Below are 24,931 nucleotides of genomic sequence, written 5' to 3'. Positions count from 1 at the left end.
GGATGTGTAGAAATTATTTATCTCTTCAACTAGGATATGCTAAGTGATCTGATGGCTGTATTTTGGCATTTTTAATGTTTTTTTTACTACCGAATTCGGAAAACCTGGATACTCAGGCCCGGTTACTCCAATACACCTAAATTCAGAAAGCAAGTTGTATCTAAATACCGATTATTTTGATTGTTTGCACTTCTACTGTCTTGAACTCCTGTCTGTACAGGATGTTTCAATTTTAATCTGCCTTCATGTAAGGAATGGTAAAAAATCGTCAAAAGGATATATCAAAGATAAACTTTCCGAATATATTTTGACATCTTTCATTGCAACCTTTACAATTTTTCAGATTTTTATTTGTAATTTAAAGTGTTCCATTTCTCATAAGAGTTTATCTTAGAAAACCCCTGAAGCTAATACGAAAATCTACAAGGGTGGTGTTTTTTTGGAAGCCCGGTCCCCCTTTACCACCCCAATTTTTTTACAGTACCTACCTACGTTGCTAATATAGTGTTTGACCATCGATCGAATCTATATTTCCTGAAATTTCAATTTCTTTGAATCTGAAGAAAGAAAGGTTTAAGAGGACATAACAACATTTATTATGAGCTTTTCCGTTTGCTTTGATACAACTGACATAAAAAAATATAAAATTTTTTAACTATAATACAAAAACTTAATTATAATTTAATAAACATAATAGTAATTTGTGCCACAACCAACACAAACAATATGATCGCACTGTATATATGGAAATGCTGTATTTATTTAGAATCTGGCTACAAAAAAAGTCAAATTAATGCCAACATTTTTTTTTCACCTGTACATCTCTAATAAATTCTTTAGTGAAACTTATGTATAGGTTTGAATCTTTTTAAGACAGCAGATAAATCAGCGGTTGTATTGCTTTTATATTTGTGTTTTAATAATAAAGTAGGTTATAAATAATGTAAATAAAGATTACCTCAGGTCTATCATGGGGATGTTATACAGTGCGTTTTCTAAAGAGCAACATAGAGTTTTACGTATTAAATTTATTAACCCAGTATTGAACTCTGTTCTATTAGAGTTACAGCTATGATACTTGGCACAAGTAATATTTCCAGTCCTAATTTGACTGCAATTTACCAAATAGGTCAAAACAGCTTCTAAACATACCTCAAAAATCACTTATTTTTCGGAAAACTATAGCTTCTTACGCTTCTCGTAATAACGATTTTTCCAAGATGAAGAAATAATGGTATATTGTTTGGCATTTAAAGCATATTGTCGCAATCTCTTCTAAATTTAAAACCATAGCAATTAAATAACTATGAATGTACTGTAAAATAGGTAAAAGTGCTAAAAAAGATTGTTTTAACATTTATTCTTCAAGATTATCTTTATTTGCAGTCAATTAGTATCACAAACGAATGCTTCTTTTTATGTATTTTTGCAAATTTTTGAAACCTAATTGTCAAATGAGAATAAAGTTACGATTTCGAGTTTTATTTGTGCTAAATATGCATTTCATTGGACATTAGATTCAAACTATATGCCATGAACCTTCTTATGATAGGATCTTTAATGAAGGTCTTATCCGGTATATGTTAATATACCAAATGTATTTGTATAATTTTTTCTACAACCGTAAGGATATTGCATTGTTACACACTTAAAACTGATATCGAAAGACCCGTATACTTCCATTTTTAAGGGATTCATTCAGATAAGTTTTAATGCAGTGAATACCTGTTATTTTTCACTAATTATTATAGTCATAGAAAATGTATTGTACACAACTGGCACAAAATTACCAGTTCTCACTCATATGATTTGTTCTCATTTCCTATTCATACTAGTAGCATCTTATGCTCGTTGTATAATATACTATTCCGTGTTTGTTATTTTGGTAATGTAAACCGAAACATTTTTGGAGAAGAAAGTAAAGGGGTTGTAAAGAAGATAAGTGCTGTTATAAGTGGGGATAATTTTTGACATTATCTACGTAAAACTAATCCTAACCCCTTAGCACTATGATATCCTAGCGTACGAATCTTAAATGGCACCTCATTCCGAGTTCCACCTAATATTAAAGGTAATCGTGGTATCCGTCGCTGGAAAGCCCCTACGAGGGCTGGTGCAAAAGAGCGCATGTCCATATATACTTAGGCAGTTTGGTCATAACCATTGATATCTATAGTAATATAGCAAGTTCTAGAGTTCTAGTCTGCATGTAATCATATCGTATAGTTAATAACCAAATTAACGTCATGCATGTTTATTCTAGTTAGTTATAAAGACCAACCGAATAATAGATCTTTACTGATTAACAGCGTTTTTCATCGGTTACCACAGCTAACTATGAGAAAAATGAAGATGAAAATATCGTGATTGTCAAGTTTATTCTTGAAATAAATATATAGAAGAAGAAGAAGCTGAAAAGGTGGCCAACTTATATTCAAGAATATGCGGCTTGTCAATTAATTGCAATTTTTGCGTATCTTTGATCACCGCACTGACGGCCAGGTTTCTGTACGGCTACAAAAGTGCTGGATAGAATTTATGCGGGACTCAGAACAACCACGTTAGGCGAACACAAACAACGCCCGTTAGCAAGGAGAAGCACCTAAGTTCTAATATGGAGGATATCACATTATGGATATGGAGTAGATTCGTGAATGCGAAACAGTGTTGCTAAAGTCAAAAAAGGTACTGGTTGAAATGTCGATTAAATAGTTGAAATAACTATCCTGATTTGTAATTTGAACGTATTTGCAAAAAAAATTATGGATATAAGCATGGTAAAGTATGCGTGTTGTTAACATCAAATGCCAAGTCGTCAAAGTTGGAGATCACTAAGACGATAGATAAATCTACATTACTGTCAGTTGAAGCAACGGAACATTTGGAAAGGGCGCTCTCAAATAGTGACTTTCGGAATATCGACAGGGGATATAGAAATGGTGGAGAGTGTGAGGAATAGTAGTGGAAATGGAGAGTTGAAACAGTGTTGTTCTGTGGAAAAAATTGCATTCTCGTAAGAGACACGCCCCAGCCTTAATGTGATATTTCAGCCAAAGCTAATAATATTTGGAGTAGTTTTGAATATAGATGATATATCAAACCTCTTGGGGAATGTAAATAGCAAGATAAATGTACACATATTAGTGATAATTTATGTTTTTCGAAAACCAGTAAATTTTTTTTAACTACGTATGTATTTACGCTCCGCCAGTACATATTTTTAATTTCCAATAATTATATGAAAAACTCAAAAGTGTGCGTTTTTGTTCTAATTTGTGACGCCTTGTACTGTTTGACGTTTTTATATTCATAGAGAAATTAAACTCACTTTATATATGTAAAGTACGAACCACTCTAAAGATCCATCCTTACCGTTTTGTGTGCTTCTCCTTGTTTGAAATATGATTGGCTTTAATTGTGGTTTTCAATTACTGCTTAAACAAACGCGAAATGAAAAGGTTCATGACGAGTTTGAAAGCCGGAAACATGGGAAACATGTTTTCAACAAGGACTGCTACATACATATTTACATAAATAAAAAAATAGAATATTTAGGCATTCAACTGAAAGGACAACAGTACGTAGGAACAAGAACAGAACAAAAGAAAATTAGTTACTGCAATACTATAAATTATTGATTTGTCTGCCAATTTAAATAAATATTAGAGTTGTCCTAGCAAAATGTAACTTAAACTTTTAGTGACTACCTACAATATCTTTGGATTGATTCGAGTATTATCGTTTTATTATTGCAAACAAGCTTGAATCTTTTCGATCCATTCTTGCGCAGATGCCGCATCGGCAGCGCAGAAATTGTACGTGCGACGACTAGTACGGAGCTGAAACATAAAATTATCAATTTAGACTGACCCTAATGCATAAACTATGCAGGCTTACATCAAAAAAGGATTTATCATCCGTTTTCTTTGGAGGTCCTGGAGCGGGAGTTGCCGAATTGACTGACATTACTTCTGCCAAATCTAGAAAAAAAATTCACCTCCTAGTGGTTTTGAAGGCAATTATTATGTGCGGGAAGCTCACCGATATATCCTTTGCAGTGCGAGTCTTCCATAGCATCATAGTACCTCAATTGATGTTTGATGGAATCCAGCACAAACCAGCGTTGCTTCCAGCCCTTTAGGAGGGCGCCTCTTTTATAAAGATACCCCTCATGGGTACGATTTTCCGCTACGTTCGACGAAAACTGTTCGTAGTATTGCTGACTAGAGGTTTGACGAGCACTTCCTGAACTAACAGATCCATTATCGCCGCCGCTAACCTGCATAGTTTGCGTCGCTGCAGCATCCGAAATTGCTTTATATTTCGTGCAATTGTTGGGGACACCTTCTGCGCATTTTTCATGACAACTGTAGCCGCAGTCCATGCATCGCATACCCGTCTAAAATTGCATATTGACAACAGTTTTTTGACAACAAACTGAAAATCGTAATTATGTATATTCTAAAGAGTAACATACGCGCAAAATTTCAACTTGATAGCTCAAAAACTGAAGAAGCTTGACATAAATTTTTTTAAAAATCTGAAAATTTAAAACCTGGTATTTGGCGACGAAAAATTTTTGGAATGTAGTTTATGTAGCAAACAGCATTATTTTCACTTGAAGACTTCATTGTAATGTCATTTACGTGAATAAACAATACAAAATAATTTGAACTAACCGTGACAGGACCGATAGGATTCGTTCTTAACTAAAAAGATAAACAATTAATTAAATCATTACTGGACCGTCATAATAATTGGATATAATTGGAATATTATTAGTTTGTCAGTGTTTACATTTAGCTAAGGACGTAAATTACTGATATTGTTTGGAAAACTTACTTTCACAGGCCCCCATAAGAGAGTTGAGCAAGCGTCACAGTGTGTGGGGGTCGTGTAGTTGTGTTTCTCAAATCGGTGAGGATGTGAGTACATGAGCGATGCTTCAGCGGCTCCCGCCATTTTGCCTAAGCACATACATATTTAATATATGGCTACATTTTTTCCGGGAAATCTTACCTCGCATTAAAATTTCTAAAGTGGAACGTTTATGAACTAGTCTGCCGTGGGATCGCACTAAAGCGGCGCTAAATGAGGCATGGCGCTACAATGATCTGAGGTTAACTTTGATTTTTAAAACGAAGGAAAACATACAGTAAGTGAATCTGTCAATGGTATATCCAGTTTGTCCCACAAGACTTTCCACTTTTGCGGCAAATGCCCTAATTCCATTTCTAATTTATGTATATCTTCCAGAAGATGACTGAAGGCGTCTGGGACCACTTTATCGATGCAATCATATCTAACAAAAAAAACATACGTCAAAATCTTTTATAATATTCACCTAAATATTTACCCAAGTGCCACAACTTTTCTAGATGATTTATTTGAGCCATCAGCGGCTTCAGCCTCTTCTTCCTGTTGGGTATCCATTTGAATGATTTCGGGATCATAACTGGGGCCATTGTGGAGATTCTCATCCAAATAATAATTCCAAATCTGGGTAAGTTGCATGTTAAAAACCAAATTAGGTCTAAGGGAATTGAAAGTTTACCTCAAGACAAGGCAAATGGCTTTGTGGCCTTAATACCGGGTGCTCGAAATCGGGCGTATATAGAAAATTGAAAAATAAAGGGTTTCTGGCGTGCTGTTTCTCGATGTAGTCGAAAACGCTTTGTCCCAGATTACTGCCTTGATATGTCCCGCATAATCTCCCACCTAACAATAAGTGAATTATCAATTTAGAAATAAATAAATAGTTGCCTGCATAAGTCAAAAACGTGCCATTAATAAAAATTGCAAATTCTGGATAATTTGGTGAATGTAAGTTTCTCCTGCAGGATCGTCACATGATGGTTATGATTATTGCTTATTAAGACATTAGAAAAAGAAGATATCTCATTAAAATAAAAAAATATAATAGTATGTTTTATTTACCCTGTTTGGAAACAATTTTATTAAACAACAAATAGAAAAAAAATTATAATCATATATATTAATAATAGGATTTATCCTTAATTTACAAGAGAGGTATACTTTTTTGCCATTTTTCAAACTGGGAACACTGACATCTCGGGAATGCATGGGAGCAATCTCTTTATAAAACGTCTTTTGGTTATACAATTTAATTAATTTCTTACAAAGGTCACATAGTAATAAAGATTACTTGTTCTGGACAATTTGATGAAGGAAGAGTTGCTACTGTAACGTCGTAACACGATAATTATGGCTATTGTTCATAAGATAATTAAATTTATAAGTTTACGTATTATATACTATTCAGTTCTTGAAGTTGTTAGATTTTTAACAGACCGAGACAAAATGTTAAGGATGATAGTGGCTTTATCTTTATTATATACAAATGTATATTAATTATGAACATGACATATTTAATATTATATGAAATTCTAAATTAGTATTGTTCTCGAAAAACCTCAGACTTCAATTTTGATTAAGTTCTCTTTGTAATAGGAAATGTATTTTTTTATTGCGTCGGGTTACGTTTACATAAGGAAAATGTTTTAAATTCGCAACTTTTCTTCTATTTTACTAAATCTTGAAACATCGCATGTATCGTCAGACCGATCAGCTGTACCTTTACAAAAGGCAGGTTGTACCGATATCACTTCGAAGATGATTCAGTCGAATGTTAGCGCGGCGATGAGCAAGACGTCCGTAATGTGTGCTGCACTGATAATCGGGATAATCGGGTTTCCTTCTGTTCTAAAGACTCGTTAGGTAAATAATTAGTATATTCATAGCTTAGTGAGTGAAAGTAGATGTAGCTGACGTGATTCTGACTCACCTTTTTGATTCTCGGGGGGTGAGTTCTGATTGTTGTTTCATGTGGTTCACAGGTAAGTTTTGTCAGGTCAATAAAATCGATGTAATTAGAATGTTAGTTGAATATCGAAATTATTTACAATTTTGACTCTTTTGAAAGGAAATTAGGACCATCTTTGGACATGGCCAAAGAATGATATCGCAATTTGATTCGCTTCGAAAATTTTTAAGAGCTTTTTCAGGAATGAATATTGTTTTTTTGTGGTTCAGATCTCAACTGTGTATGCCTCTGCTTGAGGTTCAAATTAATTCGGAACACTAACTGTTTTAAGAATTTTTATTCAGGAATTATGTAATATTAATTTTTTCAACCCTGCAGATTATTTTAAAATTAAGTTCGACGCGATGCCCAAAGTACAGATTAATTTTTTGAAACGAATTTATTTGTGCATTCAGGAAATATTTTGAACATTTGTTATAAGAATTAAACTAAGTTGGTAGTTATTTGGAATTAAATTTTTTTCATGGTTTTGTTCCAACTAAACAACAATGATGAATTACAAGGTATTTGTATTGTATCGTAAATATTTTTTTTGTAGAAAAACTGTATGCCTGGCAAAAATCTTACAAGAAACAAAAAAGTTTTAAAATAAAGTCAGCTTATGGCAGAGAAAAAATTAAGTCATTCATGCAGGGGGTAACAAAAATACAAACTCTTATTTATGACCACGCGCCATTTTGAATATTGCCATGCATTAAAAAAAAAACAGTTCACGTCAAATCACGCCATTTTATGTAGTAACTCATAGTTCCAAAATTAGTGAAAATTGAGAAAAGCGTTTAGCAATTATTTCGAAAAAACTATATTAATTTGAGAATTTAGGCGCCCTGTAATGACATATACAAAGTGATTCACTACTTATCTATGAAATTTTAGGGATAGGTGTGTCACGAAAAACTAAGTCGATTTTGTAAGAAAATTTTTTGGAAAATATTTATAATTTCTGCGGAAAAAATTGTTAAAGTTTAATCATTGTATAACTGGACGACTGTAATACAATATTTACGATTTTCTGCAGAATCCCTTTTAGGTTCATCAACCTTTTGTATAATTTATAGTCGGATCTCCCACGTGTCAATGGTTAGGAGCTGAAGACATGGGGGATCCGACTTAAGGGTAACAAATTATGATGCCAAAATTGCTTACACATGTAAGCTCGCTTCTTTTATTTCGGGTGAAACAAAAGTACCTTTAAGTCAGATCACTCGTGTCTTCAGCTCCCAACTAGTGACACGTAGGAGACCCAACTATAAATTATACGTAAGGTTGATGAACCTAAAAGGGATTCTGCAGAAAAACGGGAACACTACAGTCGTCCAGTTATACAATGGTTAAACTTTAACAATTTTTTCCGAAATTTTTTTAAAGATTTTCCAAAAAAGTTCTTACAAAATCGATTTGGTTTTTCATGACACACCTACCTCTAAAATTTTATAGATAAGTTGTGAATCACCCTGTATATACATGTATTTATTCGTAAATTGAAAAAAAATATGAGATTTTTAATACACAGTATATGTTCGAACAACGCGTTCCTCCTTCCAATGTGAAATTACCACTCATATAACTGTATAATAAAATTAACTAGCAATATACTACTTACCAGGATAGATATTTTCATCATCGGACGTGGTGTCCACGGTTTTGTGATGAGATGTTAAGGACCCTCTCTTATCCTCAACAGCAGCGACCCCGGATTCCACCCTTTCCGCCTCGCAATCGAATAAAAACGTCCTAAATCGGCAAGAAACCGAGTGATAGGCTAAGAAACGCAAGTAAAAATCGTTGAATTCAAAAGCTAGCGGATACTGTTTCTGGATTTGATGAATCACATCCAAAAATTGAAGGAAAGTCGGCGCAAAGCCACTCGCTTGCGAGTTGGCGTTAAGGTTACTTCTACAACACATCACAAAACATAATAATAAATAAATACTTGAAAACATACAGAACAATTATAGATACCTGTGACTGAACCTATGCCCAAAACCAATCCACTCTTTCTCTACGAGCACCCTAAATCCCTCGATTGTGCGATAATGGGGATCAAGACAAAGTTGCGCTATTGAGGATACTTGAGCTGTGATGTCCCAACCCTCCTCAAGGCATATAGCCACGCTAGATCCTTGCAAGTCTAGCAAATCTACAACAGCGCCAGCCAATTGCATGATATTTTGGATTTGTTGTAACCACTCTGAAGCCTCTATCAACCTATATTGATCAAAATGAATTATTAAAAGTGTTTTACTAATTTTTATGAACTGACTTATGAAAACTGTGCTCAGGCTCAACGTTCTGATTTTGTGAACTGGGGATGCAGGCGCGCATTAGTTTTTTAAACGAAGTTTTAGTATGCCTGACGTCATAATAATCCACTGGAATAAAGTCGGTTTTAGGGGCCGACTCCACCCTAATGCCTTTCATTTGAGCCTTTTCGCCTAATATGTACAGGGCAGCTCTGAAACTTCTGAAGTTGCAAATCTGAGAAAATACTATTCATATGTACAAATTACCTTTGAAGTGTATGTACGCTGTCAACTGCACCATCCAAATCAGTTGAATGTCGCATTGTGGCTCTAACTTGTTGGGTAGGCGCCAGTGACCCTTGGGAAGATTGTCTTCGGTCTTTTAATGAGCCCCATCTCCCAAAATTCTTCGGACCTTTACCACCAGAATGACGGGGAAAAACCCTAAGCAAATAAATGGTTTGACTTGTAAGAGTAAATTGATCTTGTTGAGCCTTACCCCAAGGTACCGAAAGCTTTGTTGAAGGCGTTTGAACGTCTAGCAACTTCTGGAGTTAAAGTGGCGCAGGCTAATGGGTCTTCAGCTGCCAATAACAGTGAGTCAATACTTAAAGAACTATCCGACATTGCCCAACCAGGCCTAAAATGAGAATAATGTGTAGCTATAAATGTACAGAATATACGTTTTTCGAGCACCACTACTGGAATCTCAGTTATTAAGAGATGCGAGGTTGATTAACTTACTCTCTAATTCTGAGCAAGACCTTTTGTGTTTAACATTTTTTGGAAAATGTGCCAGACATCTAAATAAGGGAGTGTAGCACTTAATTAAAACATTAGTTAAAATCTCATGCCAAGATTATAGCAATTGACTCCACTTACCGATGAGAAAACACTGGGGTAGCATTCACAAGAGCAGACAAATACTTTTCTTGCTCATTCGACGAAGTAGTTTCGGTCGAAGCATTTGGAGTAGGATGACTTTTTAGCATTCCCATCACACTTTTACCTATAAGAATAACATTTCAGGCAACAAATTTATACATTAAAGTAATTCCGAAAACTTACCGTGATGTCCGGCGCCTCTCAATAACAAAGCTTTTGTCCTGGGATGTCGCCAGGTAATTGTAGGTATTCGTCCTTGTCTAGAGCACCTGCAAAACCTCCTTATGCTTTCGTCTGTTACCGAGTTTGGTACTACCAAGAGAGCGGGATAACTGTCGGAATACACATATTAAATATGAAGTATAATGACTAAAAGAAAGCCTTTTTTTCAGATATAGCACATATTTCAAACGTTAATATATAAGTTATTTTAAAGTTTATTAGGTGACCCCAAAAGTAAAAATCCAGAGATATGAAGCTTGGGCTTCGAGGGGGCCAAAGAAAAACGGAAGGAAAACCCAAATAAAATACTGGGTGTTACTTTATTTTAGATAAAAGATGTTTGGTTGGACAAGACTTCGTAGAAGGCCCTGCATGAGAAAAGTTATAATTTATTTTTAGTTTAACTTGTGCATAAAACATTGTCTTGATAGTCCACAGGACATTTAGACAGGGGATGAGGCATGACATCTTAGGTATTCTGCATACATCACACATAATTTACCTTCGACACATAGAGTAGGTTGAATTCACAGAAGTTAACTTAAATTGATCTTGAGGTCCTTTGGTGTTAAGTGGAGACGTGTTGTTGCAAATCCCCAACCTAAGTTTAAATATAAATAATGACCCTGTTTTAGAAAAACTTTAAAACTTAAAATACCTTTGCCAGTCTCGTACGTAACTCCTTTCCACCATTCGTTCCAATGTTTTGGCATCTGTAGGAGTAGGTGTGGCTACAATTGGGTTATTTTCGAAGTCGTCCATTAAAATATCATCCTCCTTGCCAAAATCTTCTAAAGGTACACTCATCCTTCCCGGTGACGTCATGTACTTATTTGAATTATTTAGGGTTACCTAATATATCAATAAATTAACCTTTCTTAAGCTTTTTTAACATTTGCCATAATATATATCGTTAATAGTGATAGATGTCATGCCTTACATTAATTTGTTTTAAGGTAAAAATATTAACGAAACAGCTGATATACGTATTCTTGTTAAGTCTTAACTTTACACTTGCAGCTTACGTTAGCGAAACATAAATTCAGCTTTAGAAGCTCTTATTCTTGTACTAGATGACGCATTAATAATGGTTGAATTATATAGAAAACAACTAAAAATTTTTCAAGAAAAAATCTATGAAAATCCACGAGAAATGACTGGAAATAATTTTCAATTCCCTAAAGTTGGATTTATAATTGTTTAACGCAAACTTCAAGATGATGTATGATTAAGATTTTATATTGATCTCGTCTATTCCACGTTGATTTATTACTATTAATTTTCAAGATACTGCCCGTTATAATTCTATAGCATCACAAAAACATTACTTACATTAGGCAAAACGTACTTTTGCCTCTTTGAGGATGACTTTGGCTTAAATCCAGCTTTTCTGGCAGTTTTTAAAAGAGTCTTCTTGGCAAAACCTTTCAGAGTCGCATTTTTCTCCTTGCTTTTATGCAACGGTGTTTCAGTAACTGTTACTTGACCTACATTTTATTTGATACTGATTTTTTCTTCAGTTGATGAAAGGCAAGACTTACCAGCAAATGCGAAATAATGCCAAAAGTTGGGCGGATGCCTGTTTTTGTGGATGAATTTTCGTAAATTATCTATATGTTCCGCGGTCACTTCCTCATCAAATGCTAATTTCATCAATTGAAAAGTGCAAGACCTAAGCAAATCACTTGCTATAGAGCCAAAAACAAGTTGGGTTACGTCAAAAGTACCTTAATTGCAAACCTTCCTGGAGCCACTGATCTAAATGGGCTAAATACTGAACGGCAACCTTTTTTTCTTTGGTTAAAGAGGTTACTGGGAAAAACCGAACTATGATTTGCTCGCAAGCTTTTGAGAAACGATCAAAATTAATATAATTTACAGAAAAAAGCTAAAAATATTACCAAAAGAATCACAAGGGGTTCCTTTGAAAATGATTCGGTAATTAGTAAGAAATATAGCACCTTCTGCGGGCAATAACGGTGGTACGCCTAAAAGTCCTGGAATGCTTTCCTCTCTATGACAAAAACCAGGAGTTATTTAATAATATAAACGATTAGGTTAACAAAATACCTCCCGTCTGGAAGTAGATAAACTCGCAAACCTTCCATTATAAGCTCTTCGCCCAATAGCAAGTTTGGTGTAAGAATTTTCGGTTTTTGTATAGGTGGACGTCTCTTTGATTCTCTAAATAATTAGTTAATTAGTAATAAAAATAAGCTACTAAATTTTGGTAGTTTTAGAATGAATATGTACCTGTAAACTCCTTCTAAGGTTTCAATATGCATGTGCACTACTCCTGGTATCATTTGGTGCAGATTTCTTATGTGATCCCTTGTAACTCCACCTAAATATAATTATTAAAGTTACATAATCTCTTGCATACACATCTGAGGTCTATTTCTTTTTTTAATAGGAGAGAATTTAACAAATGGTGTAACTTGTCAAATGCGGTGATAATTTTCATAATTTAAACTGGTGACTAAGCAGGGTTTATTTCATAAGTAGTTCCAAGGGCGATACACCACAAGCAGCTTGTAAAACCTCATTACCATCTGCATTAGTTCAGGTTATTGTTATTATCTACGGCCTGGTCGTATTTTACACAATTATTGATTAATAATAATTAGAGAAAATGTAACGAAAAATCCACTATGAAGAAAAGGAAATATTGTAGTACACTTCGGAAAAACGAAGGACAGCTGAAATTTGATATACACAACGTATTTGTTGTGATAAAGTGTTTAATGTCGTAATTTAACCACTATCTAAGAAACCGTTTCTAGCTGTTCCCATCAAGTAATTTTTAACTACACTTAAAGTTAAGTTACCCCTAAGTTTAACGATTTTTTAAAATATGGGCTTAGAAATTTTATTTCACAATTTGAAATAGTGCTTTTTTCCTAATTCAACAGTGTATTACGTGATTACGTTTTATCCCTTAAAAACCCATTATCAAACAAATTCTAGCTTAGAGTAAGTTTCATATCTTGCTAATATTCAGGTTAGTTATTTTGTATATATGTTTCGAAAGCTATTTAAAATTTGCCAACGTTGTAAAGGTGTAACCGTGACGTAATTTAATCGAAATTGTGTCTACAGTTGTTTCGAAGATATCAATTGCACCCTCATTTAAAAATGATACATTGTCAAATTATTGATCAAATCTACCATACCCTATAAAAAGCATTATATTGACTTACCCTCATTGCAAACCTTATCAATGAACCTCGAAACAATTCGAATAACCGTGCTGCCGGTTTCAGTAGGATCCTGATCTTCAAAACCGGATTCTGCATCGGCACTATCACTTTCGGCCACACTGTAAAGAACACTAGAACAATGTAAATGCAGTAATTTTTTTTTAATATAGTTAACAAGTTGAACATTAGAGTGACTCACGGAAATAGAATCCCGCATTTCACAATATGTGAGAATCACTAACAAATAAATAAGCCAAAAAAATTGTTTTTATAAATACAAGTCTGATTTTTTTTAATTTTGACTAAATTTACACCAAAATTGCACCAGATCAATAATTTATTTAACACATGCATTTGTCCGACTCTCTAAATATCTTAAATATAAACTCAACCGGTATAGCTATATATCATACACTAAAAAAATAGTTAAGAACTAAGAGTGTCCAATTTAAATAGGAAAAAAACATGTGTTTACTTACCTATTTGCAATACTATTGCTGGCTCTTTCATCGTCATAAGTTTCCTGCTTGTGCGTTTTGTTACCTACATCTAGAGGAATGAGGAGATAAACCATTCGATTAGCGTAATGGATTGCCTGACTATACATGGTGTTCTCCTCGCAAGTGATCAGCTCTTTCTGTTTTTCTGGATCTATAGAATTCCATATTCTAAGCATAAATAAAAAGTTAATTTTAAAAAGATATGTATATGTCAAAATGTGGAATAACCTCATTTGCTCTGCTGCAATTTCCAAAGCGGATGCTTCTTGTAGCCTCAAAACAGACCTTCTATGCCAATTGAGCTCCTTATCTCTAGGAGACAGGGGACTCAACCTATCATTAGGAAGCAGACTCTCCACTCTAGAAGCGTAAAGTGCTCGCAACTCTTTTTGGACATCCTAAACGAGAAAGTTACACGTTTAGGTTTACAATTTTCTATTGATAACCTACCTGATAAAAGGCTGCCTCCCAAAATTGCTGATTTTGCCAAACTATATGTTCTTGTATACAGGTATAGGCGAATTGAATAATCCCAGTACAGAGTTTTCTACAAAAAATGGTAGCCAAAGGTAACAAAGCGTACGCGACGCCGTATTCGTCCATAGAACTGTCGTCTTGTAATGCGCAGTTCATCAAACGCACCACCAAATCAAATTGCTGATCTAAATTGAAGTTTTTCAAAATGTTTGTAAATATTTTTTACTTAAGATGAGTATTTACCTTCCAACATAGCCTTGGTACCACTAACTTGCTGCGATAATTCGTTGCACAAGGCAAGCCGGGCCTGCTTGGACTGTAACGCTCTCAATACTGCTGGAAACGTTTTACGGGCATCCGAAATTTTGTTTTCAAATATGCAGTTGACGCAATTCCTAAGAACCTAAAAAGTCTAATTTATAAATACCACGATGTGCTAATATTGGTAAACGTTACCTCTAAACGCCTAGCTGAATTGCTAACAATATTCCTATTGTCTCGAAGATTTGATATGTGAGGTCCCATCGGGACTATTCTGGGTTGAATTGGTCTCAACGATGATAGCCTTTGCCAAAAAAAAGCACATTTTTTAAAGCAAAGCCATATTTAGTGATATAATTTTAGACAAGCGAGGTAGATGTTTTTTACATAAATATTAATTAAAATTAAATGAAATAAAAAAAATTTCATTCATTTAAGACCCATTGACCTTTGAAATTAAGTAAAATAGGTTGTGTATATGTTATTCCAATTTATTAAAAATCAAGTGGTATCATAGAAATAGATTGTTGTCCCCCTGTATAAGCCACGGGCAATGAGAGCTGTCAAATTTGATATAAAAATGAGATTAAAAATATAACAAATACCATATTTAGTACTTGACGGAATTTCTATCCTCACTATGTCAAATATTGACGCAAGATTTGATTTTTTTTTTTCAAAAATAATGTGACTAAATATGCTTTCATATGAAAAAAATACTATATCATATACACAACTTGTTCTATTCAGTTTCAATATTTCAGTAGTATAATAAAAATCTTTTACAATAGCAGGGCAAGGCAAATAGAATTATAATTTGACACCTTATAGAATTTATCGTCTCATTTACGCATTCTACTTTTATTGTTAGATTTTAGAAAAAAGCGCTGAATGTCGACACGATTTTCAAAGACAAAGAAGAAAAATTGATGTCTGCAATGCATTCAAAATTTGGCTTACATGTATTGTTATTTTAGAAACTATAAGAGTTACGAAGTCGGTTACATGGAATAAGTTTTATAGACTGCTGTGTTAGTACGGATATCTTGAAATAACCGAAATAGCATATTTAAAAACAAAATGAGAGAACTGTTGCTTAATAAATTGTGAATAAATGAAATTGAAAAAAAATGTTTTTATGAAAACCAGCAGTATATAAATCAAATTTGAACACTCTATATACTTGTAACGATGCTGCCAAGGATAATTGATTAATTGGAAATTTCTATTTTGAAATAATGCGAGCAATTGCTCCTAAAATTTGAAATTGGTCACTTTCTCTGTGCAAATGTCAAATATTACTGTTATGTATGTCACTTATTTTGATATTATTAATGGATACTCTTCCCGTCCTTTAGAGAATACTGATAGAGAAGAGTAGAGAGAAAGTGAGAGATAAAAGTAAAATAATTCTCTAAGGTTGTTTAAAATTCTTCTAGCTAAACTGCAGGAACATGCTTAGTTGAGTTCATTTTGGGCTATTATCTGTTGTAAATTTAAAAGAGCTCAGTAAAATTTTATTAGTTTTACTAATAATTTTATTATTAGTAAAAATTTTAAAAACTGCATACTCACAGAAAATTATGCTAAAACAAGTTAAAACCTTCTGGCAAATAACTTAAAAACAATTATCAGGTAAGAAAAAATAGGAGATTAAAAATTTTGTATTGAAATTGAATTGAATTATATTTTTGCTGTAAGAATATATGGTCAATACAAACCATTTTCGATAACTTTAAAACTTTGCACCTATTTACATTGGCAATTCTTCATCAAAATTCAGGTTATCTTCGTTTAAAACTATGAACTCTGCATAAACGAAATGTTAAAAAGACATAGCGAATCATTATTTGAAAATTCCGTTTAACCTTAAACGGGCTTGCGGTTTTTCAAAACATATTCTCAGTCGAGTGGGATGTTATGAACAACCTTAAAACAACCATAAAATGTTAAAGTAAATTGGTTATGTGCAAGAATACAATATAATGAGTACTCATTTATCTATAAGATGGTTTAATATATTAAAATTAATATGTAATTAAAATAGGATATTTATTTCTATATACAACAAGAAAACATTACAAAAAGCACCAAACATCAGACGTAAACGTATATTTTACAAATGTGCATGATTCTCATAAAAAAATAAACGAATAGTAGAGTGTTCTAGGGAGGTGTTTCTTAACTTATGCCTCGAGTAGTGTTAGAACGTTTTTGTTGGCCAAGGAAAAATCGTAACCTGTTCTTTTAAAGCTAAATGACTGATAATTATTTGGCGTAAAAAAAAGCGAATAAACAGGAAGATACCTACTGGTAATGCGTTCTTTCTTTTTTGAAGCGAACACTGGCTAGATCCCGCACAACCGCTTAAGGGTTAAATAATGAGTAGTGAACAACATAAAGCAGATGCACAGTGCTAATTTGTCTACAAATGCACAACAAACTTACCAGTTAAGATCATCACTAGAAATTAATAAAAAACAACAACGTGTTCAATTATATTAAAACACCTTTATTTTAGTACGTATTAAGTCTTTGATATTTATACAGGGTGTACATAAAATCCAGAATATATAAAATTTAAAAGTTCAGGTTAGTTATCTCAATTATTATGCATATACCCTGATGGTAACATGTAACAAAATGTGTAAAAAATCACCTGTATGCTTTTTTAATCAATGCAGAAAAAATATTAATAATAAACTTTATGTGAACCCTGTATATGAAAAAACGCATCTCCAAAATATTAGAATCCAATTATATCAGTACGAAGAAAGCGAATAAAAACATACCTGGTTTTCAGATCGTTCTTGGACATGCCCTCATTGATGATTGCCTGCACAAGATCAACATTAATACGCGGCAAAGCTGGCTGATGAATGCGAGCAAATGCGCCTTCAGGTGGCACTGGGATCTAAATAGTTTAAGTATATTTCAGCAAAAATTAAAATATTACAGATTTTGCTATACCTTTTGGGCATATGATTGCGGATTTGGAATCTCATTGGTATACAGCTGGGTTGCGAGCTCCTGAATGTGGACTAAAACTAACCTGGGATCCTAAAGAAAGTCAATAATAAGGAATAAATTTCGCTTTAAAGATGAAAGTTACTACCTGTCGTTCTTTCTTAAACAAATCATTTAAATTACTATAAAGCTCATCCCAAACATCACAGGGTCTCCATGGTGGTCCCCTTTCCGATACAAAACTAGTAAAGAACATGCAGTCTAACACTCTCGTCGTAAAATCACAGTCTCGTAAATTTCTTTCACCTAAAAGTTACAACATATTAATAGATTTTGAGTAAAAATACATGTTTAAAAATTACTAAAATTACCTAAAAACGCGGCTTTGTGGAAAGTTATCACCGGTTTTGGGTGGATCCGAATTAGCGTTAAACAACTACGATATCTAGAAAAAATATGCAAGATTATTTGATTTAGGTGATTTAGTAAAATGTTACAGAATAGTTAAATATCTTAAAAATGGCTAAACGCATCAATGACGATCGGTATGAAGTGATCATGAAGGATGCTGTTACTTTGTATTAGTAAAACACATGTATGAGTATACTCCCTTCATTCCTATTGTGATTGATTGGCTATGTCCATTCTAGTAAAATTCCAGATTTTCAACGTCTCATTGCAGAAATCTAACTATATAGCATTTTGAACAAAAAACCTAAAATGCTGGCTGTGAGGAGTTGAATTTAAAAAAATACCATACATATGTACGTGACATTGTCATATTTCTTGATATTGTGGTTTTGTACTAAGCAGGATTATTTTACATTATATTTATTGCGAAGGATGGTTCATACCTAGTTTAATAACAATAATAACCCCTTACTGAGAAATGGAATGGAAATGGTTTTCAGTATGACTTATCCGAATGCTTAATTCTCATTAGGACCTAAAAATCCATACCATTGTCAAAGAAAATGGGAAAGTCCTCTCCTATACAAATTCCATATTTATGGAGTAATGGAATTAATTTAATGAAGGTCATAGGTCATTTCAAATATCAATTTGTAATGCTGGCAATACCAATCAACCACATTAATACATAATTTAACTTTCACATATCACATGAACCGTTAGGACTGGAAAGTTTGCTTTCACTCTTACTACTTACCCTTGCAATAATTGGGCAAAAGTTCTCATAAACACAGCACGAATTTCTTTATCCAACATAATGGGTTGCGGAGCGCGCAATGCCAAAGGTGGGAATGCATGGTCCGCACAACTCAATTCTGGCTGTAAAATTAAACTTAAGGCCTCCTGAGTCTGGCTAAAAAGAGGTTCTGAAAGAAGAGGCACTGAGATGCCATCAGGAATGAGAATTGAACCCCCATCTAAATCGGCAACTATAACATCCATCTGAAATTATAATCACAAATCGTCTAAAGACATTCTTTTCGGCATTTTAATTAATGTACCTGTTCCGCAACTTCAACTCGCAATGAAGAATGTACCCCCATTATAAATGGAGTAGGAGTGGACAACACTTCTACCAAAGGGGCTGGGAGTAGCGGTATATATACGTGAGTATACCGAAATGGATACATTAGTGCTGTCAAAGCTCTACAGGCTTCAGTCAACCTGTTGCAAAGGGTACCTTACTTTTTAATGAAACATTATCACTTGCATGAAAGTACCTATTGTAGCTTTTCGAATGGAAGAGTATTTTATGTTCCGTCATTATGGCACAAAATAGAGTGAGGACATTGCGAATACCGAGTTGTTGGAAGAGTAAATTCACTGATGTATAAGTAACAGGAAGAGAAGGGGATAAAGGTGGCTGAAGGGCTTGTCTGTCTCCGGCTCCAATACTATAAGCAATTTACAGTGAATATTCATAAATTGGGCACAATATCTATGAATCAACAAACCTAAACCTGACTTGCGGCCCTCCAGGTGGAGGCACTTGTATGCAACCCAAAATATTACCTACTAAAGTTTCCAGGGGAACTGGCATGTTCTCTATGTAAACACAGTATATTATACCAAGACAATTCTAAAATAATCATTATTACTATATTTCTATTAATATTGTAATGTTTGTACAAGACGAGTTCCAAATTCAACTTTCAATAAAGGAAATTAGAAAACATTTAGTTAGACAGAGTTGGTTAAATTAAGTAAGTCTAAGGCCATTGTTAAATTGCACGCTGTGCTCTAGAAAAAAAATTCGTTCTCAAAAATTCATAAAGTAGAGTTGTGTATTTATACTGAATGAATTTTCTGGTAATCTCTTTGATCGATTATAGAAAACTATTGGAATTTTCGAACAAGCAAATCTAGATTAAATTGATCCCTCTCAGCCGATTTTCAGCCAAATTGAATGGCTAGTTACCAACTGGGAACATTTTGATCGGTTGAATATTAGCTGATGTGATCAATTTGATCTAGATAATCGTTTCCGAAATAGGTTAGCAATGATTTTTATACTTTATGGCACATTGACAAAACATACGTGAGATATTTGAAAAATAGTGGTTGATAGAAAAATCTTTATTGTGCATTTGTTAGTTAGATCCCCATTACATTTGTTATTAATTTTTCAATGAAGTAGCTTGTATACAGGGCGTGCCAACAGTATGAAGTAATCCAATACCTCCCTTAATATTCCAATTGAAGCAATAAAATGAAATGCGAGGGTTGTAGAATGCAGTACAGTGCACATATTCAAATTTCAGAAACGTGATTCAATGCATATGCATCTACTTCAAGTTAATATATAATAGCAGTATTAAATTTTCTTTATACTTCAATATACACTTAGCGATTTTTTATTTTGTCTTCAATTTTATCAAATTATAGGACGAACGGACTAAAGTTGTATAGCAGGATCATCAAATGAAAAAGCAACAAAAAATTGCTTTCTAGTCGACAAGGGAAATTACCAACTGCAAAGCGGTATTTACAGCATTAAAAAATATCTTTTAAATATTATGGAGGCGAAATATTGGGATGGGGATCCTCTTATCAAACATTGGGTATAGACTTCATACGTGAATTTTGTTTAACGCAACTAACAAGAGAACTTTCTACATCTTACTGTCACTATACTATAATTTAACCAAATATGTATCTCTTATCCAAATTATAAGTAGAATTTGGGACACATTGTACAGTCGACGCAAGCACACTATTACTTACTCGAAAAGTTTCAATATAATCCAACCGAGAGACTAAAACTAAACATTTTGGGGCGTACATTATGCTGCTGTGCGATATTGATGGGATAATAGGTTTTAAGGGGGTGGTTTCTCCATCTACTGGATCCTCTTCCTATGGCAATTAATTATACAAAATTGTGTATTGCCAAACATTCTTTAAGTATGTACATAGTGTTTACCTCATCTACAGGTTTACTAGGGGTAATGGCGACAGTTTCGTTGAAACAAAGACAAGCACAGTAATGACGGTTTGCATCTACGTCGGTAAGTACAGATACAAAGAAACGTGGTTCCTGCCTCTCAGTTGAAAGGGTCCATCCTTGAGGCTGACAAAACTATAGGTAGAGAGAATTAAAATTAAGTGAAGAAAGAATCGTTCGCATGTTGATCAATATGCCATTTTTTGGCAAAGTTAGAAGAATACTCTGAATCTTATCAGAAAATAGTAGTTAAGCATAAAGATCAGCACACCAAAGATACCATTTATTTTAGATAATCTCTAATACATGGTAAATTAACCCACCCATTCAATGCCATCAATGAAAGGTGTGTCTTGCCAATCTTTTTCAGGGAATCTCTGAAGGATGGCACCACTTCCTGAAATGTATTAATTAGCATTACAATGTTATCTAGTTTTTTTTTTTCACATAAATGAAACCAATTTCTTATTGAACGAAATCTATTAATAAAGGTACCAGGTCTGTTAATTAAAACAAAATATTTATTATGTCTACAGCTTTATCAATGTTATAAGTAGAATGTATAAACAAAATCTAATACGAATGTAATTAATCATGGTTTGAAAGCAATAAAATAAAGCAGCTTAAGAAGAGTCAATATACGTTACTCATACTAAGACTAAACTAATGTACCCATGATCTAATATTATAAAATGACAATTGTAATGCTAGCATAGCATTCTTTGGGATTATCAAATAATATTTGCCTTCCATGTAGTAGACAGCAACTGTAGGAAACTGTAAGTTATATTCTCAGTTAAGTTGTTAACCGGAAGCGCATTAAGTGCCAAATGAAGGTACTTTGTTCGTCTTTGGTATATCCAATCATATTTAAAATACTATACAAATAGTTCCTACTTTAATAAAAGCCATGAAATTTATTTCATTTATTAAAACGCCAAAAATTGGAATATTTGTTTACGTATTTTTAAAACATTCGTTTTCTATCAATGTCGAATTAGCATTCACAAGAGATAAAGCAGTAATAGGAAACATTACTTTAAATAAGCAACAATCCATTTTGTAAATCATAGTACAATGGCATATGGCATTAATGAATCACAGGGATAACACCCGAACGTGCCTGCATAAAAGTGGCCCAACCTTTTCGGTCACATTTATGGTAATTCTGTAATTGTTTTCGCACATTTGTTTATGCGAGTTTCCTTTCTAATTTCTTTTGCTAATACTATAATTTAGCCTCGAAATTTGTGCTACAGTTACAGAAATACGCAGACTTTGAAACTGAGGTAATTTTAGTGTCAACTTTGATGTGAAGTGTAATTACAGAATCCAGACATTACTTAATTATCATGTGTTAGTGTTTTTATAATTGTTGCTCAATTTGTGCATAAAAACTAGGAATATTTTTAACATTCCCTTACATTTGATTATTCTATAAGTTAGGAAAATGAAACCTCTGTCTCGGTAGTAAAAATACCAATAGATCCAAAGGCTACTTTGTCATTTGCCTTTTTTGAAATTATCTTTTTTTTATTTCATATAACTCATGTAGGTATTTAGATCAGTGTTTCTATGAGGACTGAGCCCCTCATATGAGGACTTGATCAAGCGTTGTACTACATATATTTTTAATAAATCAACATTATGCAAAAAATGACCAATTTGGCTTAGAATAACCAGATATCTACTTTTTCTGGGATATGTCCTCTTTTTTTTATGCCAATGTGTGGGTTGGCGGTATTTCTTAAATGTTACTAAATGTCCTCTTTTTTGAAAATTTGCAGTAGTTTTATTTTAATTTAAAATGAAACATAATTTATAGTATCTGTGGCTAAGACAATAAATTTCTTATGAAGGAGATCACATGTAACATGAATTGAAGACCATAACCTGCTGTTTCAAATATAAACAAAATTAAATTTGCCAAATACTGCCGCGCTGAATAGTTCATGGGATATTGAAGAAAATGCAAAATTTGCTGTAGATTAGCAAGTTTATTTAAGAATATTAATAGAGTATTTTACGTCTGGTACTGGTTTACTTTACAAATTCTATAAATTTCAAATACCAAAATACCTATTTCGTATTATCAAAAATATTTTGGAAAACAAAAAACTAGAAGTATGAATTGATAACACACTTTCCTTCTCTTTTTCTTCCGAATGAAACTTCCATTAGGGATTGCTTCCCTTATAATGTATATTGTTATGATTACATATGCAATCAAGGCTTACGGGACAAAAAACATATATATTTATATACTAAACAGGAATATATATTGCCATGCTCTGATGATACTGCACTTATAGTAGATGACATTGTTAATATCTACGAAAGTCGTTGCTTAAAAAGTACTTAATGTGAATTTCTTTTTTGATAAGTTTATGACTTTTAAGATAAAAATTCATTTTACTAAAGGAAAGAAGGTAGACATGCTAAAGAAATTGCAACCACACATGTATCTCAAAAGCATTCCAAATGGAAATATTTTTTGTGACTAAAAAAAATCTGTGAAAGTATGTATTTTTTTATAAACCCCAAAAAAGAATTTTTTCAGCTAAATCAGTGGATGGTGAAGACAAATTAAATATATTCAGTAGGTATTGCATGGAATTAAATTGCATCAAAACTCATTTACAATTAAAATATGATTTTGATTTTACAGTATACTTATTAATAATGGCAAAGTTTTTCAAAAAAAAGTGTAAGGAAAGGAGTTTTAAGAATGTCACAAAAAGCATTCTTAAAGATTAATTAATTATTTAAGAAGTATGGTTTATCAATAGTAAATCATACACTTGTGATACATGGCTGTATTGCAAATCGAATAAGCTTCACTTTAAAGGCAAAAAAATGAGTGTCCTGATTTAAAAAAAAGGTGTAGTCTTACCAGTCTATTTGATGTTTAATCACTATTTTGAAAGTGATATAATCCTTTTGTAAAAAGAAAAGAATTTAAAATGTCTTGTACAGATAACTTTTTGATTAGATTTGAAGTTTTATAAATAAAATTAATAGTTTTTAAGCAATTTTATATTTTTTAGGTTCCAAAAATGGCAACTGTTTTTAAATTTAAAAAACTTTATCTCTTATTGTTTCATACATAGCAATGAAATAACAAGGCATTAGAGACACCCTATATGGCTTAGATAAATATAATGTTCCTTGTCCTCAAGGTTTTACATAAAAATAATGTATTAAAGAGATGTATATTGTATCCAATTACTTTTCCTCATCAGACATGGTCTAAAGGGCATATATTATAAATTCATCACAGAATTACACAAATAGTGGATCTACTTACTTTCTTTTTCATGATCATATCCAACAATAACAAAATAATCAGCGAGCCTTGACATCTTCTATTTGTAATCACTACTTGGTACAGTAGAAACTTCTTTTACATTCATCTTCAACAAACTATTAGCAATTTTTTTTAAATAACTGGATTAGTCATAAAATGCTGCAGGGCTTCAATGTTTACAGGAAATTCTACTATGTCCTGGATAAAAAAAACTAACCAACTGTGAATTAAATTTTTTAGCTAATAGTTAACGCAGTTCGACATTGATTATGTAGTTTATTCTACTCGCCACACCCTAAAATTATTTTGAATTTTCTAAACAATCTTTAACGACATTTATTTTATAAATACACAGCAAACAACAACCAACAACTTTCCTAATTTTTTCGACGGGAACGCCTTCGGGAGAATTCGGCTGCTGAACTACCAAGTTCCGGTTAGAGGGCAGAGACACCGATACTGAAAGGTGAGAGGTGACAGATAACGCCGCATAGTCTGTCAACCATTAGAGTCGCCACCTAGCGGTTTTCTAGCGAATAACTTAAGAAAAATCTATGACCAATCATGCGCGGGCATTCAGTAAAAAAAGACAATCTGCTGCTTTTCTCTT

General features: G+C 33.1%; 1 protein-coding gene across 4 annotated transcripts; it reads right to left on the bottom strand.

The window, feature by feature from the left end:
• Positions 1-572: 572 nt before the first annotated feature.
• On the bottom strand, positions 573-24,754 carry Sbf (SET domain binding factor). Of its 4 annotated transcripts, none has more exons than XM_066390354.1 (42): positions 24,322-24,754; positions 21,338-21,411; positions 20,994-21,149; positions 20,795-20,926; positions 19,525-19,649; positions 19,291-19,464; positions 19,072-19,234; positions 18,768-19,012; positions 17,962-18,044; positions 17,748-17,905; positions 17,603-17,692; positions 17,425-17,546; positions 17,081-17,095; positions 14,828-14,936; positions 14,615-14,774; positions 14,345-14,556; positions 14,123-14,292; positions 13,874-14,062; positions 13,395-13,513; positions 12,448-12,538; positions 12,265-12,378; positions 12,096-12,208; positions 11,922-12,039; positions 11,736-11,866; positions 11,527-11,681; positions 10,853-11,046; positions 10,697-10,795; positions 10,156-10,304; positions 9,970-10,096; positions 9,587-9,727; positions 9,355-9,531; positions 9,108-9,299; positions 8,807-9,052; positions 8,448-8,740; positions 5,555-5,718; positions 5,357-5,499; positions 5,155-5,302; positions 5,020-5,104; positions 4,843-4,967; positions 4,042-4,399; positions 3,898-3,980; positions 573-3,839 (listed from the first exon to the last, which is right to left on the bottom strand). In XM_066390354.1, the coding sequence occupies exons 1-42, from the start codon at positions 24,374-24,376 to the stop codon at positions 3,747-3,749; spliced, it is 6,090 nt and encodes a 2,029-aa protein (XP_066246451.1). In that variant the 5' UTR covers positions 24,377-24,754; the 3' UTR covers positions 573-3,746. The 4 variants fall into 4 exon arrangements, with proteins under 4 accessions (XP_066246451.1, XP_066246452.1, XP_066246453.1 ...); XM_066390355.1 differs by having other exon boundaries at positions 17,971-18,044; XM_066390356.1 differs by lacking the exon at positions 17,081-17,095 and having other exon boundaries at positions 17,971-18,044.
• Positions 24,755-24,931: the final 177 nt, after the last annotated feature.

The sequence above is a fragment of the Euwallacea similis genome, chromosome 5, assembly GCF_039881205.1.
Source record: "Euwallacea similis isolate ESF13 chromosome 5, ESF131.1, whole genome shotgun sequence".
NCBI classification, from domain to species: Eukaryota; Metazoa; Arthropoda; class Insecta; order Coleoptera; family Curculionidae; genus Euwallacea; species Euwallacea similis.
The sequence above is the reverse complement of the archived record's forward strand: the minus strand, read 5'-3'. Positions and strand labels throughout refer to the sequence as shown.